This window comes from Chiloscyllium punctatum, chromosome 32 (genome assembly GCF_047496795.1).
Source record: "Chiloscyllium punctatum isolate Juve2018m chromosome 32, sChiPun1.3, whole genome shotgun sequence".
Classification (NCBI taxonomy): domain Eukaryota; kingdom Metazoa; phylum Chordata; class Chondrichthyes; order Orectolobiformes; family Hemiscylliidae; genus Chiloscyllium; species Chiloscyllium punctatum.
Window position 1 is genome coordinate 70,466,702 of NC_092770.1, and position 26,661 is coordinate 70,493,362.

A 26,661-nucleotide genomic window follows, 5' to 3' on the forward strand; every position below is an offset into this window, starting at 1 on the left:
AATCCTGGAATTGTCAGAATGGAAGAAGGCCATTAATTATATCATCATACCTGTGCTGGCTTTGAAAGGTCTATCCACCCCTTCACAATCATCATTGACCAGTGAATTTTGCTTTGTAAATATTCACTTTTGAAAATTTCCATTGAATTTGCTTTTGGCATCCTTTAGGGTTAATGCCAGATTGGAGCAATTTCCTGGTTGATGAAAGTTTTTCCCATCTCCTTGTTAATTATCTCAAAGTGGGGCCCTTGGCCTGCTAGTCATTCTCTCAGGAAAAACAGTTTCTCCTTGTTGGGTCTGTCAGAATCCAACACCTCAAAATTCCTGCAAACGTTTTCTGTAGGGAACTGAAGTGATCATATGAATAGCTCTGAAAAATGTGTTGCTGGAAAAGCGCAGTAGGTCAGGCAGCATCAAAGGAGCAGGAGAATCGACATTTCGGGCATAAGCCCTTCTTCAGGAATGAATATGAATCGGCAAAACTTGGACTTTTAAAAGGAAATGAAAAATTAAAACATTGACAACATCTCTTGTTTGGATTTTTGGATTCCTATTCAGTTGCCCTTGTTTTCCTACATTGGAGTATGTGGTAGAGTTCTGTAGTCTTATCTCTGTAGCCTAAAGTTAAATTTGCACCAATATTTTCTCATAAGGAATTATACAATATTCACTGATCTGTGTTGATGTTTTACATTTCTTCTGTGGAAGTTTTTTTTTAATCCTCAGGCGAAATGCATGATTTATTTGGGATATGCTTAAATGACTAGAACCAACCTTATCTATAAAAAACGTGGAACAACCTCATGAAATAGAATTGGAAAATTTGTTTATTTCTTTATTCGCATTCTTCAGTAAGTGAAAAATCTAAAATCCAAAAGTTAAATATGATGGGATTCATTGATACTGATTCAACTGGAGTCCTAATTTTCTAAATATTTTAGATCAGCAGCATTTGAAAATATAATGCATTGAAACATTCATGTTTCTACAATACCTGCATTTTGATTAAATTGGAGAAAAAGAGAAGGAATACGCAATGAGGAATAATTCATCATTAAGGCCCTTCAGATACCTATAATAAACATATTGAAAGAGAAAAGTCTTTTCCAGTAAAACAACCATTTTGATTTTTTTAGAGGATTATTATTGCTCTTTTACCTCCAAACTATTTTTCTTTGCTGTATCAGAGCAAGTTCCTTGGTCAGTACTTCATTTAGACTCATCTAATAGATGAATCTAATACTCTGAATTAAAGAAAAGAATACTGCCATTATATAGAATCTTGCATGACTACAGAACGTCTCAAAGTGTTTTAGAGCCAATTAAGGACATATTTTAAAGTCGTTATTGTTACACAGAAAATGCAGCAGGCCAGTTGCAGCAAGGTCTTACTGAGAAAACAGCAATGATAATTCACTTTATGGTTTGTGATTTGAGGGCTAAATATTTGTTAGAACACCAAGGAAAAGTTACGTACTGTTTGAATGGTGTCAGGGGATGTTTTGTATCTGCATGAGAGAAGAGGTGGAACTTCAGGCTAATGTCAGCACTGGAAGATAGCACCTCACTTCTGCTTTCAAGAATCAACTGGATTGTAGGCTCAAATCTCAATCTACCTCAGAAATGAGTATACTGAACCATGATTGCCATATAGCTATTCAAATAAATAAGTGACTATATATTCAGTGATCTTTAGTGCCTTTGAGATGCAATCTATCTTGTCTCTTGTAGCTTAACTTTACAAATTGCTAAGTCAATGAGCTCATTTTGAACTTGCCAGGTGATGGGATTGGTATTCAATGAAAGAGAAAGCAGAGCATTTTTGGATTTCAGTTAAGCCAGTTTTATTCCCAGTGTGCAAGTTAAAGAATGACTTCAAGATCTTGCGTAGGTACAAAGAATAACAATATTGTGACTCACTGAGAGTGGAATCTACCTGCTGCAATGGTGAGGTGAAGGTGGGAGAGGTCAAAAAAATTGTTTCAGCCTTTGGATGAAATTCCCAGGGTCAAACAGCCATTAGATTTGACAACCTGCTTTGTGAAGGACTGTAGGCAACTGATATAATCAAAGCCTCAATCAGTTCTCCCAATGTATCAGGCAACGTTCAATAGCATCTTATCAGGTGAGAGGAGGGTGACTAGTTGAAATGGCATTAATAGGGTTCTGCCAGGCTCAATAGATCCAATTGTAGACTGACATTTAATGTGATGGGATTTCCCAACCTCCTCCTATCCACTCTGTTAATCATCATACTTCTGAGCCTTACTTTTAGAGTTTGGAGCATTTAGAGTGCTCTTTTGGTCATTTTGAGGTTCCCCCATAGCTTTCCCCTTCAGGAATGCTCATCTCTTTTCTCGTGGTGAAGCTACAATTTGGAAATTTCTGCAGACCCTCCCGCTCTCCTTAACTGGGTGGTAAACATAGAGGCACTTACCAAATGGCTACCCCAGAAGGTCCTGACAACCAGAGGTTTTATAACTGCTCAGGATTCTGTGGTGAATATCCATAAATATCAAGTTATTCTGGGGTTTAGGAATCAGGTAGCAAAAGATTAATCTGTGAAGCCAAAATAATAGAAAAGAACTAAGTTAAGGCACAGGAATGGGATTTGTGTCTCCAGTATTGGATTTCTTTTTACAGTATGAAGCTTTCACTATCTAAACATCATTAATACGATGCATTATCAATCAAGTGATGTTGGGTATCGTCTGTACTGCAGGCTTGTACTTAGTCCTAATGCACTGAACAGTAAAAAGACTGCTCTTGTTGCTTCATTAGAGTCTGCTGCTAGGCAGATACATTTGTTGTATCCACATGACTAGATGCTACAGACAATGACAAATCACCAAATAACTTGTATAGATAATGTATATTTATTCTTTGCCAAAAGGCATGTTTTTCACTTCAGTTAGAATCAGAAAAAAGCTCTTTAAATGTGGAGTCGTGTAATCCTTGAAGTAAAACTTCAGCATCAGAACAACTTATAGTCAGACGATTGCTCCTGTCATCAGACCCTGGTGTTGGTTACTTTGATCAAATTCACCAGTGCAATTGGGATCTTTCCATCCACATGTGTAATTGCAGTCATTGGGATTTTGGTGTCATTAAGGGATAGATAGGTGGGAACTTTATAATGAGGGAGTACATAGAGTTCTCTGCAGCCATGACTGGAAGTCCCAAACGTTGTGTTGCTTGCCCAGTATCAGAGTTTAGAACATCTCCTTAGGGCTGGAACAGAACTTGAGTGAGAGGGGAAAGATCTGGTGATGATCACCCACATTGGCACTTGTGGCATCAATAAGACCAGAAAAGTGGTTCTGCTGAAAATAATTTGAATATTTAGGAGCTAAATTACAAAGCAAAATCTCCAAGGTAATGATCAGAGGTGTTACTACCTGAAGCATGAGCAAATTGTCATAGAGTGAATATTGTTAAGTAATAAATTTAAAGATTGCTGTGGGCGGATTGAGGTTCATTTTGTGAGGCACTGGTGCCAGTGGAGCTGTTCTAATGGGACGGTATTCACTTGACATGCTGGAGCCAATGCCCTGTCAAATCGAATAACTAGGAGTAGAGAGATGGCTTTAAATTAATTAGATAGGAGGAAGGTTTGGAAGAGGGGAAGTGCAGACTTATAAAGCAACAGGATAGGGCAGCATTACAGGGGATAACAGTACCTGACTGAAACGGGAAGGGACAGAACATATAAACATAGAAAACAACAGTTCATACAGTCAACGGGGAGAAATGGTAAAAAGGCAAAATCAAGGGCTAACTACCTAAATGGGCATTGAATTCAGAACAAAATAAATACGTTAATAGCATAAATGCAGGTTAATGGGCATGATTTTATAGCCATTATGGAGATGTGGTTATAAGGAGATCGAGATTGGGAACTAAACATTCAGCAGCTTGTGCTTTTTTGAACGAACTAGCTGGATGGAGAGGATGGTGGGGTAGCTTTGTTAGTAAAATATTGGATAAGTATGATTGCATATGACCTTGGGTCTTAAGAAGTAGAATTCCAATGGGTAAAAATAAGAAAAAAGAAGAGGAAGAAGGAACTGGCAGTAGTCCGTAAGTCTCATAACAGTAGCCATTATGTCAGAATAAATCAGGAGATATGAGGGTATATAGAAAAGGTACTTCATTAATCATGGGTGACCCTAATCTTTATGTCGATTGGGATAGAGGTAGTTGTGAAGAAGAATTCACAGAATATTCTGTACAGTTTCCGGTAGCAATATATTTTAGATCCAGCGCAGCAGGTCAGGCAGCATCCAAGGAGCAGGAGAATTGACGTTTCGGGCATGAGCCCTCCTTCAGGAATCATGCCCGAAACGTCGATTCTCCTGTTCCTTGGATGCTGCCTGACCTGCTGCGCTTTTCCAGCAACACATTTTGAGCTCTGATCTCCAGCATCTGCAGTCCTCACTTTCTCCTATTTTAGATCTAACCTGGATCAGGCAATTGCAAATCTGTTGATGTATAATGAGGCAGGTTTAATAAACAGTGGCAGGGTAAAGGATCCCTTTAGAAACAGAGAACATAACATGGTAGAATTTAACATTCAGTTTGCGAGGAACTTGGGTCAGAAACAACTACGCTGAACGTAAGTAATAGCAATTTAAAGGTATGAGAATTAGCTGGAATGACTGGGAAAGATGTTTAGTAGCAAAGATGGTTGAGAAACAATGGCAAAGAAAATATTCCATAGCTCACAGAAAAGATATATCACAGTGAGAAAGAAAGATTCTGAAAAGGACTAAGCCAAATATCATTAAGCAAGGAAGTTAAAGATAATACCAAATTGAAAAAAAAACAATGTGGAAAAGATTAGTGTGAAGCCAGAGGATTGGAAAAGTTTTAAAAACCAACAAAGATGACCAAAATAAATAAGAAGAAGGTAAATTTAGAGGGTTAACTTGTAAATAAGTAAGTAATCATGATGAATAGGATCTTTAATGCATAAAAAGGAACAAGACTAGGGAAACAGTAATGGAGAACAAGGAATAGGCAGAGAGTTTGAATACATAATTTGCATCAGTCTTCACAATAGAAGACACTAATAGCATTCCAAAATTACTAAATAATTAAGTGGCAAACAGAAGAGGAAACAAATACAATAGCTATCACTCAAGAAAAGTACTACTGAAACCTTTTGGTAACACTTGTATTTAGAAAGGAAAGGAGACAAATAAACACCTAATTATAGGCCAGTTAGCTTAACAACCGTTATTAGGGAAATGTTGGTCTTTCATAAAATATGTAAAAGCAGAGCATTTACAAATACAGAACATGATCAAACAGAGTGAGTATGGCTTCACAAAATGAATCTCATGTCTAACAAACTTATTAGAGTTCAGTGAGGAGATAACAAGCTAGATAGATAAAGGTGAAACAGTGAATATACTACGTTTAGATTTTCAGAAGACATCTGATGAGGTACCACATTATGCTACTTACTAGATAAGATTTGGAGATTGTGTATGAACATGGATGGAGGACTGATTAGCTATTGGAAGACAGAATTGGGATAAAGGAGACATGTAACCTGTAACTAGTGGTGTGTCATGGGGTTCAGTGCTGGGACCACAATTATTTACAATATATGTATTCGTGAATTGGATAAAGAAAGTGAATGTATTATTGCCAAGATTGTAGCAGATTCAAAGAGGTTGCAGAAGGGATATAGACAAGTTAAATGAGTGGGAAAACAAAAGTTGGCAGGTGGAATATAACCTTGGAAAGCCTGAAGTTGTATACTTTGGCAGGAAGAACAAAGGAGTTAACCATTAGAGTCATAGAGATGTATAGCATGGAAACAGACCCTTGGGTCCAACCCGTCCATGCCCACCAGGTATCCCAACCCAATCTAATCCCACCAGCCAGCACCCGGCCCATATCCCTCCAAACCCTTCCTATTCATATACCCATCCAAATGCCTCTTAAATGTTGCAATTGTACCAGCCTCCACCAAATCCTCTGGCAGCTCATTCCATACACGTACCACCCTCTGCGTGAAAAAGTTGCCCCTTAGGTCTCTTTTATGTCTTTCACCTCTCACCCTAAACCTATGCCCTCTAGTTCTGGACTCCCCAACCCCAGGGAAAAGACCTTGTCTATTTAGCCTATCCGTGCCCTTCATAATTAGTTGAGAAACACTGGAGAAAGCTACAGCACAGAGGGATTTGGGATTTTTCTCATGCAGAAAAAGCTAGAATCAAAGTTCGGAAGATAATAGGAAGGCAAATGAAATGTTAGCCTTTATTTCAGAGGAAATGGAATATGAAAATAGGGAGGCTTTGTTCCAGTTATACAAGCACTGGTCATGCCACTGATGGAATACTGTAAACAGTTTTGGGGCCCTAGAAAGATATTGGGCATTGTCCAGAGAAGGATCATTTGGCTGATCCTGGGTAGAGAGAGACTGTCTTCTCAGCAGAAGTTGGGTAAGTTGGGCATATAGTCATTGGAGTTCAGAAGAATGAGAGGTGACATTATAGAAGTCTACAAGATTCTCGGTGTCTACTCAGAGTAGATGCAGAAAGGTTGTTTCACCATGTTGGAGAATCTAGGACCAGAGGACATAATTAAGGGGTCACCCATTTAAGACAGAAGTGAGGAGGAATTTTTTTCTCTCAGAGATACTGAATCTGTGGAATTCTTTACTACAAAGGGCTGTTGAAGCCTGGGTCATTAAGTATGTTTAAGGCTGCGATCGATGGATTTTTTAATCAAGGAGGGAATCAAAGGGTATGGGGAAAAGTGGAGCTTAGAATGATCAGATCAGTCATGATTTCATTGAATAGCAAAGCAGACTTGACAGACTTAATGATCACCTTCTGCTCCTATGTCTTACAGTCTTTCGATTAGTATTTTCTTATCCCCAGTTGATCACATTTAGAAACAACAGTTAAGTTGAATTGAAACATTTAAACAAGGAGAACTTAGGTTGGCAATTTATGATTTGAAATGTTGCTACTTTAACAATAATTGTGTTTTAAACTGTGAAAATGATACACCTTTTGAAAGGTCCCTTGTCCCCAGAACAATCATGGCCACCAACTTCCAACACCAACTCTGATCCTACCTCAATCCACTTGTTACTTAACCCTCGTACCTGCCTTTATTTCTTTCAGAATCAGCTACGTCAACATATTCCTCTCCCATCCTGAACTCCCCTTAAACTGCAGCAACACCCTGAACTCTGTCACGTGTGCATGAACTCATTCACAATTCTGCCTGTATTGGCTTACCTAACTTGGCTTGAATTCAGGAACAGAACAACCTTAATTTTCCCATCTTTGTTTTAAAGTCCCTGATTGGTTTTGCCTCTTATTATTTCTGTAACTTGTTCCACATCAACAACCTTCCAGGAATGTGGTTGACCATTCTCTTTTGGATCCCTGATTATTTTTGTGCCACCATTGATAGCCTTCTGATGCTTAGACTCTAAACTCTGGAATTTCACCCTGCTCCAGCCATTGCTCAGCCTTTCCAGCTCTACCTCTTCTTTTTCAGTGGAGATGATCTGCCCAAGGCCAGGTCCTCGGGTGGCATGATGACTCAATGGTTAGCACTGCTGCCTCACAGCACCAGGGACCTGTTCAATTCTAGCCTCAGGAGACTGTCTTTGTGTGGACTTTGCACATTTTGTTTTGTCTGTCTGGTTTGCTTCCGTTCTCTCCCACAGTCTAAAGATGTGTAGGTTAGGAGGATAGGCCTTGCTTAAGTGTCTAGGGATGTGTAGGTATGTTGGCCATGGGGAATGCAGACTTACAGTGGTAGGGGAATGGGTCTGTGTGGGATGTTCTTCAGAGATTCAGTGTGGACTTGATGGGCCAAATGGCCTGCTTCTGTACTGTAGGGATTCTACAATTCTCTGCTCATTGCTTCATGTTTCTGTCCTACACTCTCCTCTTCAGTTGCCTGTAGGACACTCCTATATTGCTGATATAAACAATATGACTAAATAATACAAAAGGTGTTCTTCCTATGCTTTTTCATATGTGCATGTAGGAAATACAAATCCTCATCCTGAAGGATCCTTCATCCGTCAGCAACTATTGTGCCTCAAAGTTCCTTTGCTCACCATTACTTTGAAAATTCGCTGAAAAGCCATAGCATAAAGCCCTGAGCATAACACCCTTACATGGGCTTAGGGAGACTTGCATAAGGTCAAGGATGCCTGAGAGATCTCAAACAACACTGCATCACAATTTTCTTTATGTGTTTCATAATACTTTCCACTTCAACCATTTTGAACGTATTAGGGTCACCCACCCTGTGCAATGTGGTATCTAGTTTCGTTTGCACTGAAGTTCCTCGGAATGTTTTAAAGGTGTTAAAATAAGTGCATGTTGTTGCTGTTGAGGGCACAGTATTGCATAGAACTGTGCAGCACGGGAACCTTATCCTTGAATTTCAAAAGCAGCAGGCAGTCTTTTGACATTTTTGATTGCAAAATGTCATTAGCACCTTGTCGCCTCAGGATATTGAATTGAAAATATCTGCATTGAGCTTTTATTTTTGTATGCCAATGAGATATTTAGAAGTGGAAATCCTGCAAAACGACAAGAGGCCAGAGAATCTGAAAGGAAGAGAGGGAGGAACAAAGGGAATAGTAGCAGGAGTAGGTCATTCAGCTCCTCGGGCCTGGTCTGACGTTAAACTAGATCATAGCTCATCATCTACATCAATGCTACTTTCCCACAGGATTCCCTCATCCCTTAATACCTTTAATATCTGGAATTCTATTGACCTCTATCACAAATATTTTCAATAACTGAGTCTCCATAGTTCCTCCAGGGTGGAGAATTTCAACGATTCACCACACGCTGAGTGAAGAAGTAATGAGTTCAGTCTCAAACAGGATTTTGGTTCTGTAAAAGCAGACGCAAAAAGATATTAAGCAAATACTTGTGTTGTTGCAGGGTGCAGGAATTAGATCTCGATGAGTACTTTTAATTAAATCTAAGATGCTTGCACTTGCCATCAGTTTGGGCTTGAAGCTTGTTTCAAAAATGCATTTGGTATGAGAAATGAAAGCTTTCCAAATATTGTTGCTGTATTAAAATGGGAATTTTAACACATTTTTATGGAAATTGCTTTGATTAATCAGAGGTTTTAAGCACATTTTAACCATAAAATAAAGGTTGAGGAAATGGTAGCTTTAAACATTTGTATGACAACATTGTATACATTAATTTCTTAGTGGCTATAACATTTAAATGGCACAAAAGCAGCTTTTATAATTTTGAAAAATTAAGTGTTTTCTGCCCTCTTCTATGAACAGATCAATTCCTTCATGCACCAAATCCTTCCACTGTTCAATCAGTGTACAGTCTGTTTGATAAAAGCAATGTATTTGATCTGTATACATCACTGCTTCTTGACCATCAATTAAAATATCTTGTTTTATTTTGCAGATGTACATTCAGACAACAACTCTTACTATATCCATGAGTTTAAGTGCTTCTGTATCTCTAGGCATGCTGTACATGCCTAAGGTTTATATTATCATCTTTCATCCAGAGCAGAATGTGCAAAAACGCAAGCGGAGCTTCAAGGCAGTGGTGACAGCAGCCACAATGTCAAGCAAATTGTCACAAAAAGCAAGTGACAGGCCAAATGGAGAAGTCAAAACTGAACTCTGTGAAAGCCTTGAAACCAACAGTAAGTGCAATTTTAATCATGTACTGGTTCTTATACGCAATTAACTCAGAGGGCTCTTAAAATCATCTGACCCCCCTTGAGCATCTAGCTTATTGGTTACAAAGCATTTTGATTTCGGGAACATACCAAAGCAAGAATGGGATCACATACTTATCTGCAATCCAGATTGTTGGAGAGGATTAAGTATGGTATCTCTGAGCTTCACAATGCAGAAGAATAATGAAATTTACTTTGTTAAGATGAATGGGTGAAACATAAAGAGAAAGAAATGTGCTGGATCCATGCAGTTACTGGAAAATACCATGATTTGCAGGTTTTGTTATTTCTGATCAACCTTCACGTGAATGGTCATTGCTAAACTGAAACATTAACTCTGTTTCTCTCCACAGATGCTGGCTGACCTGTTAAGTCAGTGTTGTTTCGGTTTGTTTTCTAGTATTTTCCAATGTTTCCAGTTTGGATGTTCCACATCTGCAGAACTCTGCTTCTGCAACATTTTGTATACTTGTGTTGAGCGATACCAAGCAGGCAAACCTAGGATATTTGTTTCTCTGTGACACCATTAATTCTTGCATAACCTCTATAGAGACGATATTTCTCGAAGAGGGATCTCAGCTGTGTTGAATGGCTTAGGGACCATAAAGACCTTGTGAATGTGCCAAGTGTTAGATGGTGATCTTTTGAGAACATCCTGTGCATTGAAATATTCTGCAAACAGCTAACCCCCATGTCAAACAATGTTGTTCCACCACTAGGTAATGGTAGGAAAATGACAAGTGTTAAAATAGTCTGAGCAGAGAAATTCCACTTGAGAAAAATGGGATAGATTTTCCATTTTTACATCATTCTTTTTGACCTTTTGGTGATTAATATAAGTTGCCAACTCATTATCACCTATGTTAAACCTTTAAACAAGTTTAACATGTACCAAATTAGTGGTAAGCAGTGTAATTTTATGACACAATCAAGGTATAACGGAGAAATTGGAGATTGCAGACCAGCTGGCAGCTTCTAATGATATTTATAACTACAAAGTAAGCTTCACTCGCATACCTGGGCATGATATTGGATTACTGACTTGTAATCATTCCCAGGACTCTGTTATAATATTTAGGTAGCTATCTATATATTCAGATTATTTCTGGAATGAGACTGTGTAATTGTGTTATTAAAAAGACTATTTTCAAGGCTGTAAGATAATTTAATTTTTTAATACGTGTAAATGATTTACCCACTTGCAAAAATCATTTCCAAATGCAGTGCTCTTGCTCAAAAAGCAAATTGCTCATTTTACAATTAAGCTTAAACATTAAGAAAACCTTTTTATTCCACTTTGTTATATAATAAAGCTCAATTTTGAATGTAATTCATTCCAAAAGTTTTTTAAAAATCCTTATTCTTAAGGCATGGGCACTGTGAGTAAGGCTGACATTTATTCCCTATTGCAGTTTTCCTGAGAAAGTAGGGGTTGCCTGCATGCTGAAACCACAACAGTCAGTACATTAAGGGGTTCTGTCGCAATGTTTTACTTTGGAAATTTCAGAACTTTTTCCCAGCAACCATGAAGGAACAATGATATTCTGAACTTGGAAGTTTTGGCGTTTCCACACAGCTCCGGCCTTTGTCAATCTGAGTGGGGGAGATTACAGATCTAAGAACAAAACAAACGATTGCAGGGTCTCAGTTCCAACAGTCCCTTGAACCTGCTCTTCCTTTTACAAAGATCATGACTGTCCCGGCAGTGGTTCTTCTTTTTAGCTCAGACCTTAACTGCTCCTACTCACTCAGCAGAGCCTCATTCTTAGTCCGGCTTATGCCATTCTATAAAGACAATGAGATCTCTTCTCTCCCACTCTAACCTCCGGGTCTGAGGAGCTATCCTAAGCCTGACACCAGCAAGCAACACAGCCTTTTTATCCAATGGTGAGACATGGGCATTGATGGCTGGCCAGCATTTATTGCCTGTGCTGAGTTGCCCTTGAGAAGGAACGGTGAGAGAAGCTTAGAATCCCTACAATGTGGAAACAGGCCCTTCAGGCCAACAAGTCCACATCGACCCTTGTGTCCCACCCAGACCCATTCCTCTACCCTATTAGTCTACATTTACCCCTGACTAATGTACCTAACCGACACATCCCTGAACACTATTGGGCTATTTGGCATGACCAATTCACCTAACTTGCACATTGTGGGAGGAAACCGGAACACCCAGAGGAAACTCACGCAGACACTGGGAGAATGTGCAAACTCCATACAGTCACCTGAGGCTGAAATCGAACCTGGGTCCCTGCTGCTGTGAGGCAACAGTGCTAACTACTGAGCGACCGTGCCACCCAAGGATGGTTGCTCTTACTGATACTGTCATGGAAAGATGCATCTGCAGCTGGTAGATTGATGAAGATGAGATCAAATACATTTTTTCACCTTTGTTTGTTCTGTCACCACCTGCCGCAGACCCAGTCTAGCAGCTACGTCCTTCAGCTCGATTAGTCCCATCAGTAGTGTTGCTGCTGAGCCACTCTTGGTGGTAGACATTGAAATCTCACACCAAGTACATTTGGTGCCCTTGCCACCCTCAGTGCATCCTCCAAGTGTTGTTCAACATGGAGGAGCACTGATTCGTCAATTGGGGAGGACAGTATGTGGTAATCAGCTGGAGGTTTTCTGGGACTTTGTCTGTAAGGTATGATTCTGAGACTATTTCAGTCTGTTGCTTGACTAGTCTCTGACAGAGCTCTCCCAGTTTTTGGCACTAGTCGCCAGGTGTTAGTGCTGGGTGTGCTGGGTTGACAGGGCTGTTTTGTCTTTTCTGGTGTCTAGGTTGATACCAGGTGGTTTGTCCAGTTTAATCTTTTTGTTGAGACTTTGTAATGATTGATACAATCAAGAAAGGAGTTGAAAGTCAACCACATTACTGCAAATGTAGAGTCACGTATAGGGCAGATCTCCTTTCCTGAAGAACATTAGTGAGCCAGATGGGTTTTTCAGACAAAGGTCTGACATTGGGGAGAAGCAGATAAAAGGTTATTGAATTGAATGATGACCTTAATGAACAGTGGAGCAGGCTCAGAGGGTGAATAGCCCACTGCTGGTCCGACTTTCTAAGTTTCTATGAAACTTGCTACCACATGGAATAGTTGAACCAGAGGAAGATAGAGAAGGTTGGAATAGAAAGATGTGCTAATTAACAGGGGGATCGAGTTTAAGAGCCGTGAGGTTTTGTTACAGCTCTACAAATCCCGAGTGAGACCACACTTGGAATATTGTGTCCAGTTCTGGTCGCCCTACTATAGGAAAGATACAGAGGCTTTGGAGAGGGTGCAAAGAAAGTTTACCAAGATGCTTCCTGGACTGGAGAGCTTGCCTTATGAAGAGAGGTTGACTAAGCTCAGACTTTTCTGTCTGGAGAGAAGGAGGAAGAGAGGTGACTTGATCAAGGTACAAAAGAAAATGAGAGGAATGGATAGAGTCAATAGCTAGAGACTTTTCCCCAGGGCAGGATTGACTGGCACGAGGGGTCATTGTTTTAAGATATTAGGAGAAAGGATGAGAGGGGATGTCAGAGGAAGGTTCTTTATAAAGTAGGGAGTTGTGAATGCATGGAATGCGTTGCCAGCTGTGGTGGTGGAAGCAGAGTCATTAACATGCAAATGAATAGCAGTGAATTGAGGGATGCTTAAGTTAAATTATTTTATTTTACATTACGATTATTCCTCAGTACAATAGCGTGGGCTGAAGGGCATGTTCGAATAGGTCTATATGATAAAGTAAGAATGGAAGATCAGAGTGGACAGTTCACAACAACCATTACAACCTGAAATACTATACGTGTTTTCAGCCCTTAATTCTGAAATGTGCTTTTAAAAAGAGGACAGCTGCAGAGACAATATAACTGCAGGTAGAAATTGAGTGGCTCACTGAATACTAGTTCGTGAATACCTTTCTCCCAGATCACAAGAACTTGTATTTCAAAAGGAACCAGTTGAGCTTATATCAGCTAGATATGAGACCATTCGATTTTCCACTACAAAAAAAAATGCTAACCCAATACACGTGCAGACAGATTAGAAATAAAAGGTGAGTCCAAAATTGTAAAAGTTTTTTAAAAAGGGTATCCAGATCAGTCTCTGAATTGTACATGAAGAGCAAACATTGCGCTGGTTGTGTTGATGTTAACAGCTGATCAGGCGGTTTTTGAGACTCTTGCTTTTAGGTAAGCTGAGTACATGATTCCTTCTTTTCATGAGTTTGCAGCATTTGGGAATGACACATTTCTTCCATTCCTTACCTGCTGTGCAGGGATGTTTACTGTTGTGGCCTGCACAGCACAATAGGCACACTCTGGACCACAGCGACCTAACAATAATAGTCAGGCTAAAGTTGAAGCTCTCGTTTTCCTCATCTAGGAATGTATGAGCAATGGAATTGACCACAAAAATGTTCACAAGAGGTGTCGCTCTAATAGGTCTGGTGGGGGGAGGGGGGTAGAGAAATATTCAGCCAGTTCATTATCTCGAGTCACTTTCTCTTTGTCTGGATTTTCTTTCACATCTTCAGGTGTTGCGTTTTGTCAGTCCAAAACAGCCTTTTTATTTCCCAGTGAGCCACTCAATTTACAACTGCAGTTATATTGTCTCTGCAGCTGTCCTCTTTTCAAAAGCACATTTTCGAACTAAGGGACAGAAACGCTCACAGTATTTCAGGTTTCAGATGTGTCATTGTAATGTTTGTTGTGAACTGTTTGATCTGACTATCTGCTTCTGTTTAAGAGCAGTTCATTTTCACAGTAAACTGATTTGCAATGAGTGTGTGAATTTTCTGTCTTCAAGTTTCCACCATTATACACGTCCTTATGCAGCTTTTGCTTGTTTATGGAGTTGAGTTATTGATTTATTGTCTCATACATATCTTGAAGGATATCGATATTTTTTTGCCATGATTCAGTGCCATTTTGAGTTGCAAAGAGAGATTACACCAATAGACTTCATCTCCCATACAAGGGGGTCTACAAACACAGCCCCAGGCTTTTCCAAGGTCTCTGCAAGGTGTCCTAGAACTTGAGGAGTAGCTGCTCCTGGCATCGCCACTGCGAAGCCCAGCCGAATCCGCTCCTACCGAAGCCAGAAGTCCTTCTCCAGGCACTGCCAATACCGCAGCCAATGATTGACTGAGTGCCCAGGTCTAGGCTCCCGGCTGGCCCCAGCCAGTAACTCCTCACCTCAGTCACCACCACCACAGCACCTGACAATCCACCTGCACCGCTGCAGCTTCCCCACAATGTCAGAGGATGGGGAAAGGAGAAAGAAAAGAAATGAAAAAGTAGAGAGCAAGAGAATAGAATGGACGTGCTCAGGAACACTACCTGGCATGCTGGATTCGGCACCGGTTGGAGTGAAGAATCGTGATGTCTGGAAGAGGTAAAGGAGGCAAAGGCCTGGGAAAAGGCGGAGCGAAGCGGCACCGCAAAGTGCTCCGTTATAACATCCAGGGCATCACGAAACCAGCCATCCGGCGCCTGGCTCGCCGTGGCGGGGTCAAGCGCATCTCGGGCTTGATCTACGAGGAGACCCGCGGGGTGCTGAAGGTTTTCCTGGAGAATGTGATCAGGGATGCGGTCACCTACACTGGTGCCCCTATCTGGATGACTTTAATATCATCTCATTCTAGCAGTTTATAATGTTTAGGGGACCACACTGGGAAAGGTGTCTAGCAGCATGCTTCACTTTCCATCCTCACTCTCCATTTGTCTTGATTTCCTAGATTCTGAAGAACTCCCTCCCTCTGTTAGGGTTTTGTCTTTCAATTCAGTCGCGGAATGTACTTATGGCTTTCAGGTTTCCGACCGGTTAGAATGAGCAGATGTGAAGATTCCTCAGTGGGAGGTTGGGGGGGTGGGGGTGAGGGGGAGGGGGAGTGGGGGTTGGGGGGGAGGCACTCACTTTGACGGTTCACCGACCCAAAACCCTTGAACATCAGGTCTCAGCTCAGATGCACATGCCTCAATCACACTGGGAAACCAGGGCATTTGGTTTTCCACTGGTGTCTCTTGTGACAAAAATAAAGCAGTCAGTAAAGACAGAGGTGGCACGGTGGCTCAGTGGTTAGCACTGCTGCCTCGCAGTGCCAGGGACTTGGGTTTGATTCCAGCCTTGGGTGACTGTCTGTGTGGACTTTGCACATTCTCCCTGTGTCTGCATGGATTTCCTCCAGTGCTCTGGATTCCTTCCACCAACCAAAGATGTCCAGGTTAGGCGGATTAGCCATGCTAAATTGCCCCATAGTGTTCAGGGTTGTGTAGGTTAGGTGCATGAGTCAGGGGTAAATATAGGGTAGGGGAATGGGTGGGTTACTCTTTGGAGGATTGGTGTAGCCTTGTTGGGCTCAAGGGCCTGTTTCCACATTGTAGGGATTCTATGACAAATGGTCCCTTTACGTTGTAACTGAGATTTTTTCCAGTATCGTCAGCGGTGATTTACTGTTTTACTGTACAACTGCAATTCATTTGCTGGGCAGAATTCAGAAAAGAAGCTGCATCACATCAGAAATGAAGTGGAGGAGCTGATGTTGGACTGGGTTGGACAAAGTTAAAAGTCACACAACACTGGGTTATAGTTCAACAGGTTTATTTGGAAGTACAAGCTTTTGGAGCGCTGCTCCTTCATCAGGCATTTTTAACATTAGAAATGAATGACCAATGTTGCATTGTGAAATATTAGAAAAGACAATATAACAGCAGAACATGAAAGATATGAGAGAGGGAGCTATTGAAATATTTGGATGCTTCAGCAACCAGGATGAATTGTGTGTCATGTAGCTAACTTGTTACAGCCGAGCACCACAACATACTAGATGGTCTGAGTCAATCATGTTAAATGAATGATCTCGCCTGCATCAAAGGTTTCAGGTTCAGTGTGTACTCCAGAGACGTGAGCTTGTATCAATGCTGAATCTCCATTGCAGACCTTGGAGAGTACTGCATTTTCTGATTATCAAATCAAACATTAAACTAAGATATACTGAACCTCTCAGGAGAATCTCAAAGGTCCCATGGTATTAGTTTTAAAGATAGCTGTCAACATAAATCCCTCAATTAATATCACTCAAGTAACTAAAATAAACAGATTATCTGTTCATCCTTTCCATGTTTTTTATGGGACCTTGCTCTTTCACATTTGAGCCAATTTCCTGCATTTTAACAGTTATTGGACTTCAGAAGAAATACTTGTAGAGCAGTAAAGCACTTTGAGTGATCATGAGGTTGTGATAGATCTTTCCTTCTATTTATGATGCTGTTGTAACAAAACTGCTGTGCACTTCTAGACAGGGAAAATTGTAAGCACTACACCTTTTTACTGTATTTTTGATTGGAGTCTGAAAAAGGAAAGGAACTGTTTTAAAGCTAAGGATTGTTGAGACGTTCAGCAGTTTTTTTAAAAATAAGGGACCCAACATTATTGAGAGGGACTTTGACGTTTCAGAGGACAGTATGAAACAGACTGATATGCTCGAACAGGTTGATGTTAGGAAGGAGGCTAGGCTGGAAATTTTGAAAAATATAATGATTGATAAACTCCCTGGGCCAGACGGGATATACCCTAGGTTACTACAGGAAGCAAGGGAAGAGGTTGCTGCTCCTTTAGTGATGATCTTTGCATCCTCACTGTCCACTGGAGTAGTGCCAGATGATTAGTGCATGGCAAATGTTATTCCCCTTGTTCAAGAAGGGGAATAGGGATAATCCTGGGAATTACAGACCAGTCGTTCTCACCACGTTCTTTAGTGGTGGGCAAAGTATTGGAGAGGGATCTGGGATGCAGGATTTATGAGTACTTGGAAGACAATAGTTTGATTAAAAATAGTCAGCGTGGGACAGGTCATGCCTCACAAACCTTATTGAATTCTTTGAGGATCTGACAAAACACGTTGATGAAGGTAGAGAAGTGGATGTGGTGGACATGGATTTTAGCAAGAGATTTCAGAAATCTCCCCATGGTAGGCTCATTTAGAAAGTAAGGAGTCATGGGATACAGGGAAATCTGATTGTCTGAGAGGGGTAGTAAATGGAAAATATTCAGCCTGGATCTCAGTGACCAGTGGTGTTCTGAAGGGATCGGTTCTAGGAGCTCTACCCTTTGTGATTTTTATAAATGACTTGGATGAGGAAGTGGAAGGGGGTTTTAATAAGTATGCCAGTGTCACAAAGGTTGGTGGAATTGTGGCTAGTTGTAGGTTGCAAAGGAACATTTACAGGATACAGAACTGGACTGATACGTGGCAGATGGAATTCAACTTGGAAAAGACTGAAGTCACTCACTTTGGGAGGTCGAATTTGAATGCAGAAAACAGGGTTAAAGGCAGGACTCTTGGCAGTGTGAAGGAACAGAGGGATCTTGGGGTCCATGTCCATAGATCCCTCAAAGTTGTCACCCAAGTTGATGGGTTGTTAAGAAAGCATTCGGTGTGTTGTCAGGGGGACTGAGTTTAAGACCCGCAAGGTTCTGCAGTCACTCCATAGAGACCTGGTTAGACCACAGTTAGAATATTGTGTTTAGTGGAGAATCGAATTATCAGAAGGATGTGGAAGTTTAGAGATGGTGCAGAGGCGATTTTCCTGGATGCTGCCTGGACTGGAGGGCATGTCTTATGAAGAAAGGTTGAGAGGACTAGGGCTTTACACGTTGGAGTGAATAAATATGAGAGGTGACTTGATAGAGGTGTACAAGATGTTGAGAAGCACAGATAGACTGGCTAGCCAGAGACTTTTTCCCATGGCGGAAATGTCTATCATGAGGGGGTATAATTTTAAGGTAATTGGAGAAAGGTTTAGGGGAGATTTCAGAGGCAGGTTCTTTGCACAGAGAGTGGTGGGTACATGGAATGCAGTGCTGGCAGTCATAGTGGAGTCAGGTACATTAAGGACATTTAAGCGACTCTTGGATAGGCGTATGGAAGTTAATACAATGAAGGGTGTGTAGGTTAGTCTGATCTTAGAGTAGGAAAAAAGGCTAACACAACATCGAGGGCTGAAGGGCCTGTACTGTTCTATGCTCTGTGTTCTATGACACTTATTTTAACACAGTTGCTGGTTCAAGCAGGAGTAGGGGCAAGTGCAGACATGCTGGAATTGAGGATGAGGCCAAATGGGGGTTCAGGCACCAAGATGTAGCCGTTTGGAATGTGGACTGGTGACATATTATCAATGTTGATGGCCTTCTGCTTGCTAACAACCATTTGATGAGTTACCAAGTAGCTGAAGAGCTTGAAGCTATGAATAGGATAGTGAAAAGTCATCAGATCTCCATCTCAGGAACTCTATCATTGCAGTAAAAGCCACTTTCAGCCTGAAGAGATCTAGTTTATCTTTCCTTCAGCAGTTGCTATAAGGTGTGACTTTTAAATGTACAAGTCAAAGAGCTTTGATAAGTGTGGACCAGTTACTCTCTACCTCCTCAACTAGTGAAAGCATCCAGAGAAGGAAGACAGAAAAGCAGCATTCCAATCAAAACACAAGTCACCCTAGCAGATCCATTGAACTACTTTCCTAAACTTTCCCAGTGCCCATAGCACCCATGGTTTTCTCCTTGACTGTGTGTGCAGAGCAGAGGTTGTGAAGGGTTAGAATAGTAACCTGGAGTTATGCCAATGGTTCATAAGGGCAACTGTCTGTGTGGAGTCTGCACATTTTCCCTGTGTCTGTGTGGATTTCCTCCGGGTGCTCCAGTTTCCTTACACCGTCCAACGATGTGCAGGTTAGGTGAATTGGCCATGCTAAATTGCCTGTAGTGGTAGGTGGATTAGTCAGGGGTAAATATAGGGGAGCGGGTCTGGGTGGGTTCCTCTTCGGAGGGCCAGTTGGATTCGTTGGGCCGAAGGACCTGTTTCCACACTATAGGCAATGCTATCTAATCTAATCTAATTGTTTACCTGTAATAATTCTTGTTAAGCAGGGAATCCTAGTCCATGCTTTTTGACAACCTGTGTCTGATATTTAGGTAAATTAAGGGGGGATAAGAGATTAGGTAGTTTTTATAAAATCTTTTATAATGTCTCTGAGAAGCACAACAAAATTCTTCTCCAAATAGTCACTATTTCCATTTAAAGTCTGGTTAGTTTTCAGAGTAGCAATATTGTTACAAGCTGCAATGAAAAGATCCTTGAATTTCTCCCTGATACTGATACTTTGATTAGATTAGATTATATTAGATTACTTCCAGTGTAGAAACAGGCCCTTCGGCCCAACAAGTCCACACCAACCCGCCGAAGCGCACCCACCCAGACCCATTCCCCTATATTTACCCCCTGCAACTAACACTACAGGCAATTTAGCGTGGCCAATTCACCTAACCTGCACATTTTTGGACTGTGGGAGGAAACCGGAGCACCCGGAGGAAACCCACGCAGACACGGGGAGAAGGTGCAAACTCCACACTCAGGCATTGAACTTGTATTGCAATTGTTTCTTACATTTGTATTCACTTGCACCGACAAAAGTCAATGCTTGTAACACAAGAATGTGATAAAGTCATTGTAAATGACATTTCACATATTTAAGTCCAAATCTGGAGTTAAAATGTGAGCTCTATGGGAAGGCAGAACTGTAATCTATTCCTTTATATTAGAGCTATGTTTTAAGCACTGCCTGAAGTGCATTGTGCACAGCAGATAGGACTGCAAACAATAGGCTTCTTGATGAGCAATTAAATCTACTTATGTGCTCTATTGTCTCAGACAAAAATCCACTGAATAGAACCAGAATTTTCAGTGCTACTTTATTTGTGCCTAATATTTGGGTCATAGACTACATGCTTTTGGATTTTTCTCTTGTAATATTTTTAAAGAGACTTTGTCCTCAGGAAAAGCAGCTTATATTATGAATGCAATGAACTGGACACTATTGTGTTGCAGTTAGACTGCTTGAAGATGTGAAATATATCACTGTGTACGTAGATAAAATGTATTTGTTTTTGTGAAGACCTTGCATTCTCGAATTGAGAAGTAACAGTCTCCATCAGTGAAATAAATCCAGAAATAGATAAACGTGCAGAATTGAAACTTGCCACCTCATACCCCAAAATTAATCTTTCTAGGTTTGATCAATCGTCACTATATTAATATATACCATAAAAAAAATTCCAAAGGCTCCAAAATGTTATGGTAATTGCAAAAGAAAAAAAAAATCACCCCTATCTAATAGAATTTCCAAGCAAATGTCAGGAAGATCTTCTGTAAACTGGCACAGTAAACAAACATGGGAAGGAGGACTATGGCAGCACCACTGCACTTGACCTCATATACAGAAATATTACATCAATATTCTGGAACTTCTAACCTTACAGTATTATTGGGAATAGCTTCACTGGGAATAGCAGCAGTTTGAGAAGAAAGCCCAGCATCACCAAAAGCAACAGGTTTAGAGAGTAGATGTTAGCTTTGTCAGCACGTCAGATGTTGTTCTGACTGAATGAAAAGAAACACTTCCAAATTAATGTATCAAAAATCTGATAAATCTGCATTTAACAAGTTTGGCTTGAATTCACAACTTGAAATTATATTCAGGTATGGCAGAAGTAACAAAGCTAGTTCCGGAATGAGGGTGAAATTTTCACATTTCTTTTTAAAATCTAGGCAGGAAAATGTCAATTGCCTCCCTGGTCATACCACGCCTGAGGAAGCAGCTGAGCTCTGAAAGCTTGCGATTTCTTATAAACCTGTTGGACTATAATCTAGTGTCGTTTGGTTTTTAGTCCACCCCAGTCCAACTCCGGCATCTTCACATCACTCTTAAAAGCAGTAGATATCATGTCCCCCAATGGATTCATATACAATTGCTATTTTATAAAGCGGATGAAGACCATTTGGCCCATCATGCCAATGTTGGCTTTTTTTTAAAAAAAGCTGTTGAATTATTTTGACTCTCCCACTCCTGCTCTACAAAATTACAATATTTTTCCCCTTTTCAAAAAAATATCAATTGCCTTTGTGAAAGTCACTAATGAATCCAGCTATACCACTGTTTTAGGCAGTGAATGTAAGATCAATACTTGCTGTGCAAATAATTTCTCCTCGTTTCACCTTTGGTTCTTTCGTCAAATTTCTTAGGAGTGTGACCTCTGGATACTAATGTTGGATAATGGGTTGTAACAACTGGTTTCCTGTCAGTGGAAACAGTCTCCTTTCATTAATTCTATCAACTCCTTCACAATTTTGAAGACCTCAATTAAACTCACAGCTGGCTCCCCCACCCCTAACTGTAATCTTCTCTGTTATAAGGAGAATAACCGCAACATTTGCAGTTTTATCACATAATCTGAGTCTTTCCTTATTACCAGTTGTTCAAATCTATCTTGTGAATCTGTCTTCAACAGCTTCTTCTACCAAGACAACGTATATCAGCTACAGCAACCATGCAAACTGACTTGGCTAAGATCTGAAGTAGTCTGAAGAGACTGCATGTATGAAAATGAACCCTCGTGTCTCATCATTTGGAAAGTGCTCTGACTGTACTACCTGCTGTGAGGCTGAGGAAGAACAGCCGTCGGCTACATCAGATGAGGTGTTCCCATGTGTATTCCAAGACACAGGTCTGATGACAAGAAAACCTAAACAGGTCATCGTGCAATTGGCAGTTGTTTTTGGCAAAGAATGTCGGCCAGAGTGAACCCATGCCTGTTGTTCTCCTTGTAAGTCTTGTGATTGTGCAATTTTTCATTCTTGTTCAACTTAGTTTTGAAAGGCTTTCTCTGCCCTGCGTAATGCAAAACAAAAGGGCTTGTTGTATGTACCAACTAGCTGGATTGCAACACTGCGTGGCACTTAAACAAATGCAAAGGTTGAAGCATGTCGAATTTTTATACAACAGATGTATTTGTAATAAAGGAATGTTTTGCAAATTCAGAGTTTTTTGAGTCACAGGTTCAAGTGTAATTTAACGTGAAGTCTTCATGCCTCCTGAAAAAGAGGGGGAAATAATTTCCTTCTCTCTTATTTTAAGACCTGATCAGCCACAGCAAATGGACATCATCAACGTGTACACTAGCATTGACTACAGTCAGTTATAAACTTGGTTACATTTAGGAACTTAAGATCAAGAGTAGGCTAGTCAGTCAGTCCCTCGAACCTGTTGACCATTCATTTAGATCATGGCTCATAGCTCATTTATGGTTTATGGTTTGGAAGATCGAAGACTTAGTAAAGACTATATAACATACATTTTCACTTTCCTTTTTGGCACATTTGCAAAAGGTCCTGTCTTTGCTAAAAATTATTAAAAATGACCACTGCAATTTGAGACATCAGTTTCCTCCAAACTCCAACTTGTTTAACAATATGGTGCAATTTTTCCATTAAGCTTTTATTTCATTTTTACATGCATTGGAAGGCAGCTGAGAAGAATCAAAAAGAAACATCAAGTAAATACAGTAATAACTTACATGTATATAATATTTTTAACCTAGTAAAAGATCCCACAATATTTTAGAGAGCACAATCCAGCTGTCAGACTGCTCTAAAAAGCAGAAATATAACCATCAAAACCGTGGTGACCACAGTATAAGTGCAGTGCGCATTCACATGCAGGCCAACTAAACAATTGGCCTGACTATCACAGATAGAAACAATGTAGAATGAACTGTAGTGTGCAGGGTGAATAATAAGTGATGGACCATATAGTTGGGCATCAAAATATACTTTTCTCTGTAACAACATCTAAACATGTGGCACATTCACACCAGTACCTCTGCAGCTGTGCTACTGAGCATAAGAGAACCATACATAGACTTCAATAATGAGAGTATCACTGCTTTGAGCTATAGAAATTGAGTTAATTCAAGGCATCTTCAGTCATATATTTATGATCACCAAAACTGATTAAATGTCCCAAAATTGTTTTGGTTACAATTCTACTTTGCTTAAATCTGATAACTTTAGAACATTCTGTTGTTGTCATTTGAATGCGTTTAATCCTGCAAAGACTTAGCAAGGTTTTGAAGAATAGAGGAGAGACATCAGCAAAACCACAAAAAAGGTTCCTCACCCAGTATCAGCTGAAGCTACCCAGGACACAAGCACACAGTCGATCTTAAAAATACATTGCTTTAGGCTTTGCTTACTGAACTAGGATCAAATGGGCCTCTGCCTTTCTCCAGGAAAATACACGCGAGGAAAGAACAAATTATATTTCTGGATTAATGTAATATTGCATTAAGCACTCAGCTGCAGAAACAAAAAGGAATGGGTTGTATTTTCAAATGGAATTTATTAAGTTTACAAGCTCAAAGCCTTTCATCCATGTAATGAATGCTTCACAGTTTTATTGTGGCACAAAACAGAATGATAAGCAACATCGCAGTGCGATCCACTTTATGTTTATTCCCTTCTTTCTCCAGTCAGTGCTCCCATCTGACAAGAGCCTACTAGTTCCACTTGGCATTGTACACACATTTCCACACTTCTTAAGAGAATATGCATTAGTCATAATCATTCCTAGCATGACACTGACAGTATAAGTTCTGCATGAATTTTGGTGGCGCGCTAGCAACTAATTCTATATGGTACATGGTTTACACTGAGCAACATTGTGAAACTGGTGAATGTAAGCAGTGGTGGTGGAGTGATCCTATGTTAACAAGGTGTGTACTGGAATGTAAATGGCTTCCAGTTTTGATTTCTTTATTACAGTGGATCCCTAAAAAAAATTAACTCCACTTACCGAAGAAAAAGTTGACCCTTAAAAGGCACTCAATACTAGTCGGGTGGGCATGGCATCCAGACACTGCACTTAAAATGTTGTACCTGCAGCCTGTTTGCCTTCAACACATTGATTTGAGACCTGCTGAGGGGGTATAGTTTGGGTGAGAACAACTAGCCTGACTAAAACAAGTCAGGCACCTTTTGGTGGCCGTGTACACTATTCTAATGGGAGGGTGGTAGTGGGGTTTGTATAGAAAAGGCTGCAAGGGAATCACTCTGCCTCAACTAATGACAGATCAGCAGTGAACACTGCTATAGTCAGGGCCAATATCCAGTTTCGCCTTCCTTCTTAAATGGGAGGTTAGCAAAAAGGAGGTGAAGAAAATTGAAATGAGTTGATCACAAGTAGGTTCCACTGTAATTGATCTTGTTGATATCATTTGTTAAAGAAAGATTGAGTAAATACCCTGAAATGTTTCTCCTGTATTCATCTGGTATTTTTTATTGAAATTAATTGACTAAAAGTTATTGAATTTTTATTGGTGTCTTTCTTTTCTGCACTTTCTTCTTCACAAAGAATGCTTGGCATTTTGCTAGATTGTAACATATTATGCATGACTTTAGCTTGCACACTGAATGCAGTGAGAATGCTCAAAGTGACTTTCTATGGGAAATCATGTCATAATGTTAATTGATTAGAATCACACAGAGTGCAAAACAAATGGCTCAAGTTTGTGAGAAGTCAATTTAAAAGAAAGCAGGAAAATTCCATGAGCAGTAATGGGCAGTAAGTCTTGGGATCAACTAAAAAAACTAAGATGCCTTCAGGGATGAGCTTTGAGAAGTCAAATGTGAACCCAATATTATTCTACTTTTAAAGAATAATTCATAGACTTTAGAACAATGATTCTTATTATTGACTGTAATAAGATCTGAAAAAGAATATTTATCATAGAATTTCAATGAAAGACATGAATTTCAGGCAAGACATAGATTTTCCTTATATTACTTAATTGCCCGCCAAAGGACAAAAATGGAGCTGAATAGTTGAGTGGCCTTTGCTTGTTCCATCCCTACTAAGTGCTGGCAAAATAAATGTCTAGCAAAGGTACTTGCTGGAGAATTGACAGCTGTTTGCATGCACCTTGTAGAATTTCCCTTCTCTGACTTCTCTACATCATTAACTTAACAAAGACAAAATACACTGACCATTATGTGATATTCTTTTCACATTTAATAGACTGAAATGCATTGCATTGATTTTAAAAAAATTTAATTCACCATTGATTTTGTAGACTAGCTTCCATTCAGGAACTTGCTGCAGTTCTACCGCTAGGATGCCTACCAATTTAGCAAGGCGAGAAATGTCGCTTGCAGTCCAAATCCAATCCTGCAAGCTTAAAGAGAATTGGCTGCACCCAGAAGTCATGGATTCAAAGATGTGAGAAGGGAGGAGATCCCAATCTTGTTCATCATTTATCTGCCCTTTCAGCAAGTATATGTGTGTAGGATCTGCTTCAATTTGCTGCCCTCTATTGACAAGTACCCTGGTAAATCTCATGGTCTAGATTTCTATTTGAAGGATCATCAGTTGGGAAGAATATTGGCAGGCAAAGTCACCACAGGAATCTTATCACAGCAAGGAGGCAATATTTTCAGGAGGAGATGGAGAGAATCAGTGAGACAAATAAATATTAGGTGGCAGATTCTTAATCTCTCTTGTTCGGAGTTTCTTCAGTCAGCACTTGAACAATGAAGACAGTAGCAATTGGGAATAACTCCACGTCCATTTTTTTTCCTAGTTATTCTGCTTATGAGATGTGATGTTTTATGGGCCCAACAGCAACATGTATTTGGGATTCAGGAGTGAATCCCCATGGTCTCCTCACACGATACAAAGAATGATAGCGACATTCGCAACCACGAAAAGCTCACTTTATTATTATTCTGGCAACTCAGCGCTGAGAAACTTTCACAGTAACCTAGGGGAGATGCATAATCAAATCACAGCGTTTGTAGATAGTGTGCTATCACATAAAGCAAAATGTTTGTATTTTCCCTCAAACATAACTTCACTACAAATGGCCTGAATTGTGGAAGAACTGTTGCCTGATCATAGAACATAGAAAAGTACAGCACATTATAGGCCCTTTGGCCCACAATGTTGTGCCGAGGATTATTCCTAATCTAAAACAAAATAACCTAACATATGAATCCTTCAGTTCACTGTTGTCCATGTGCATGTCCAGCAGTCACTTAAATGTCCCTAATGACTCTGCTTCCACCACCACA

The 26,661-nt window shown here is 40.2% G+C and overlaps 1 protein-coding gene across 1 annotated transcript in view; it reads left to right on the forward strand.

Moving 5' to 3' along the window:
* Positions 1-24,859, forward strand: part of LOC140458260 (metabotropic glutamate receptor 8) — a 416,712-nt gene extending 391,853 nt beyond the window's left edge. Inside the window, exons 9-10 of the mRNA XM_072552654.1 lie at positions 9,435-9,681; positions 22,047-24,859. Coding sequence (XP_072408755.1) covers positions 9,435-9,681; positions 22,047-22,096 — 297 coding nt within the window. The 3' untranslated portion in view covers positions 22,097-24,859. The remainder of the gene's footprint in view (positions 1-9,434; positions 9,682-22,046) is intronic.
* Positions 24,860-26,661: the final 1,802 nt, after the last annotated feature.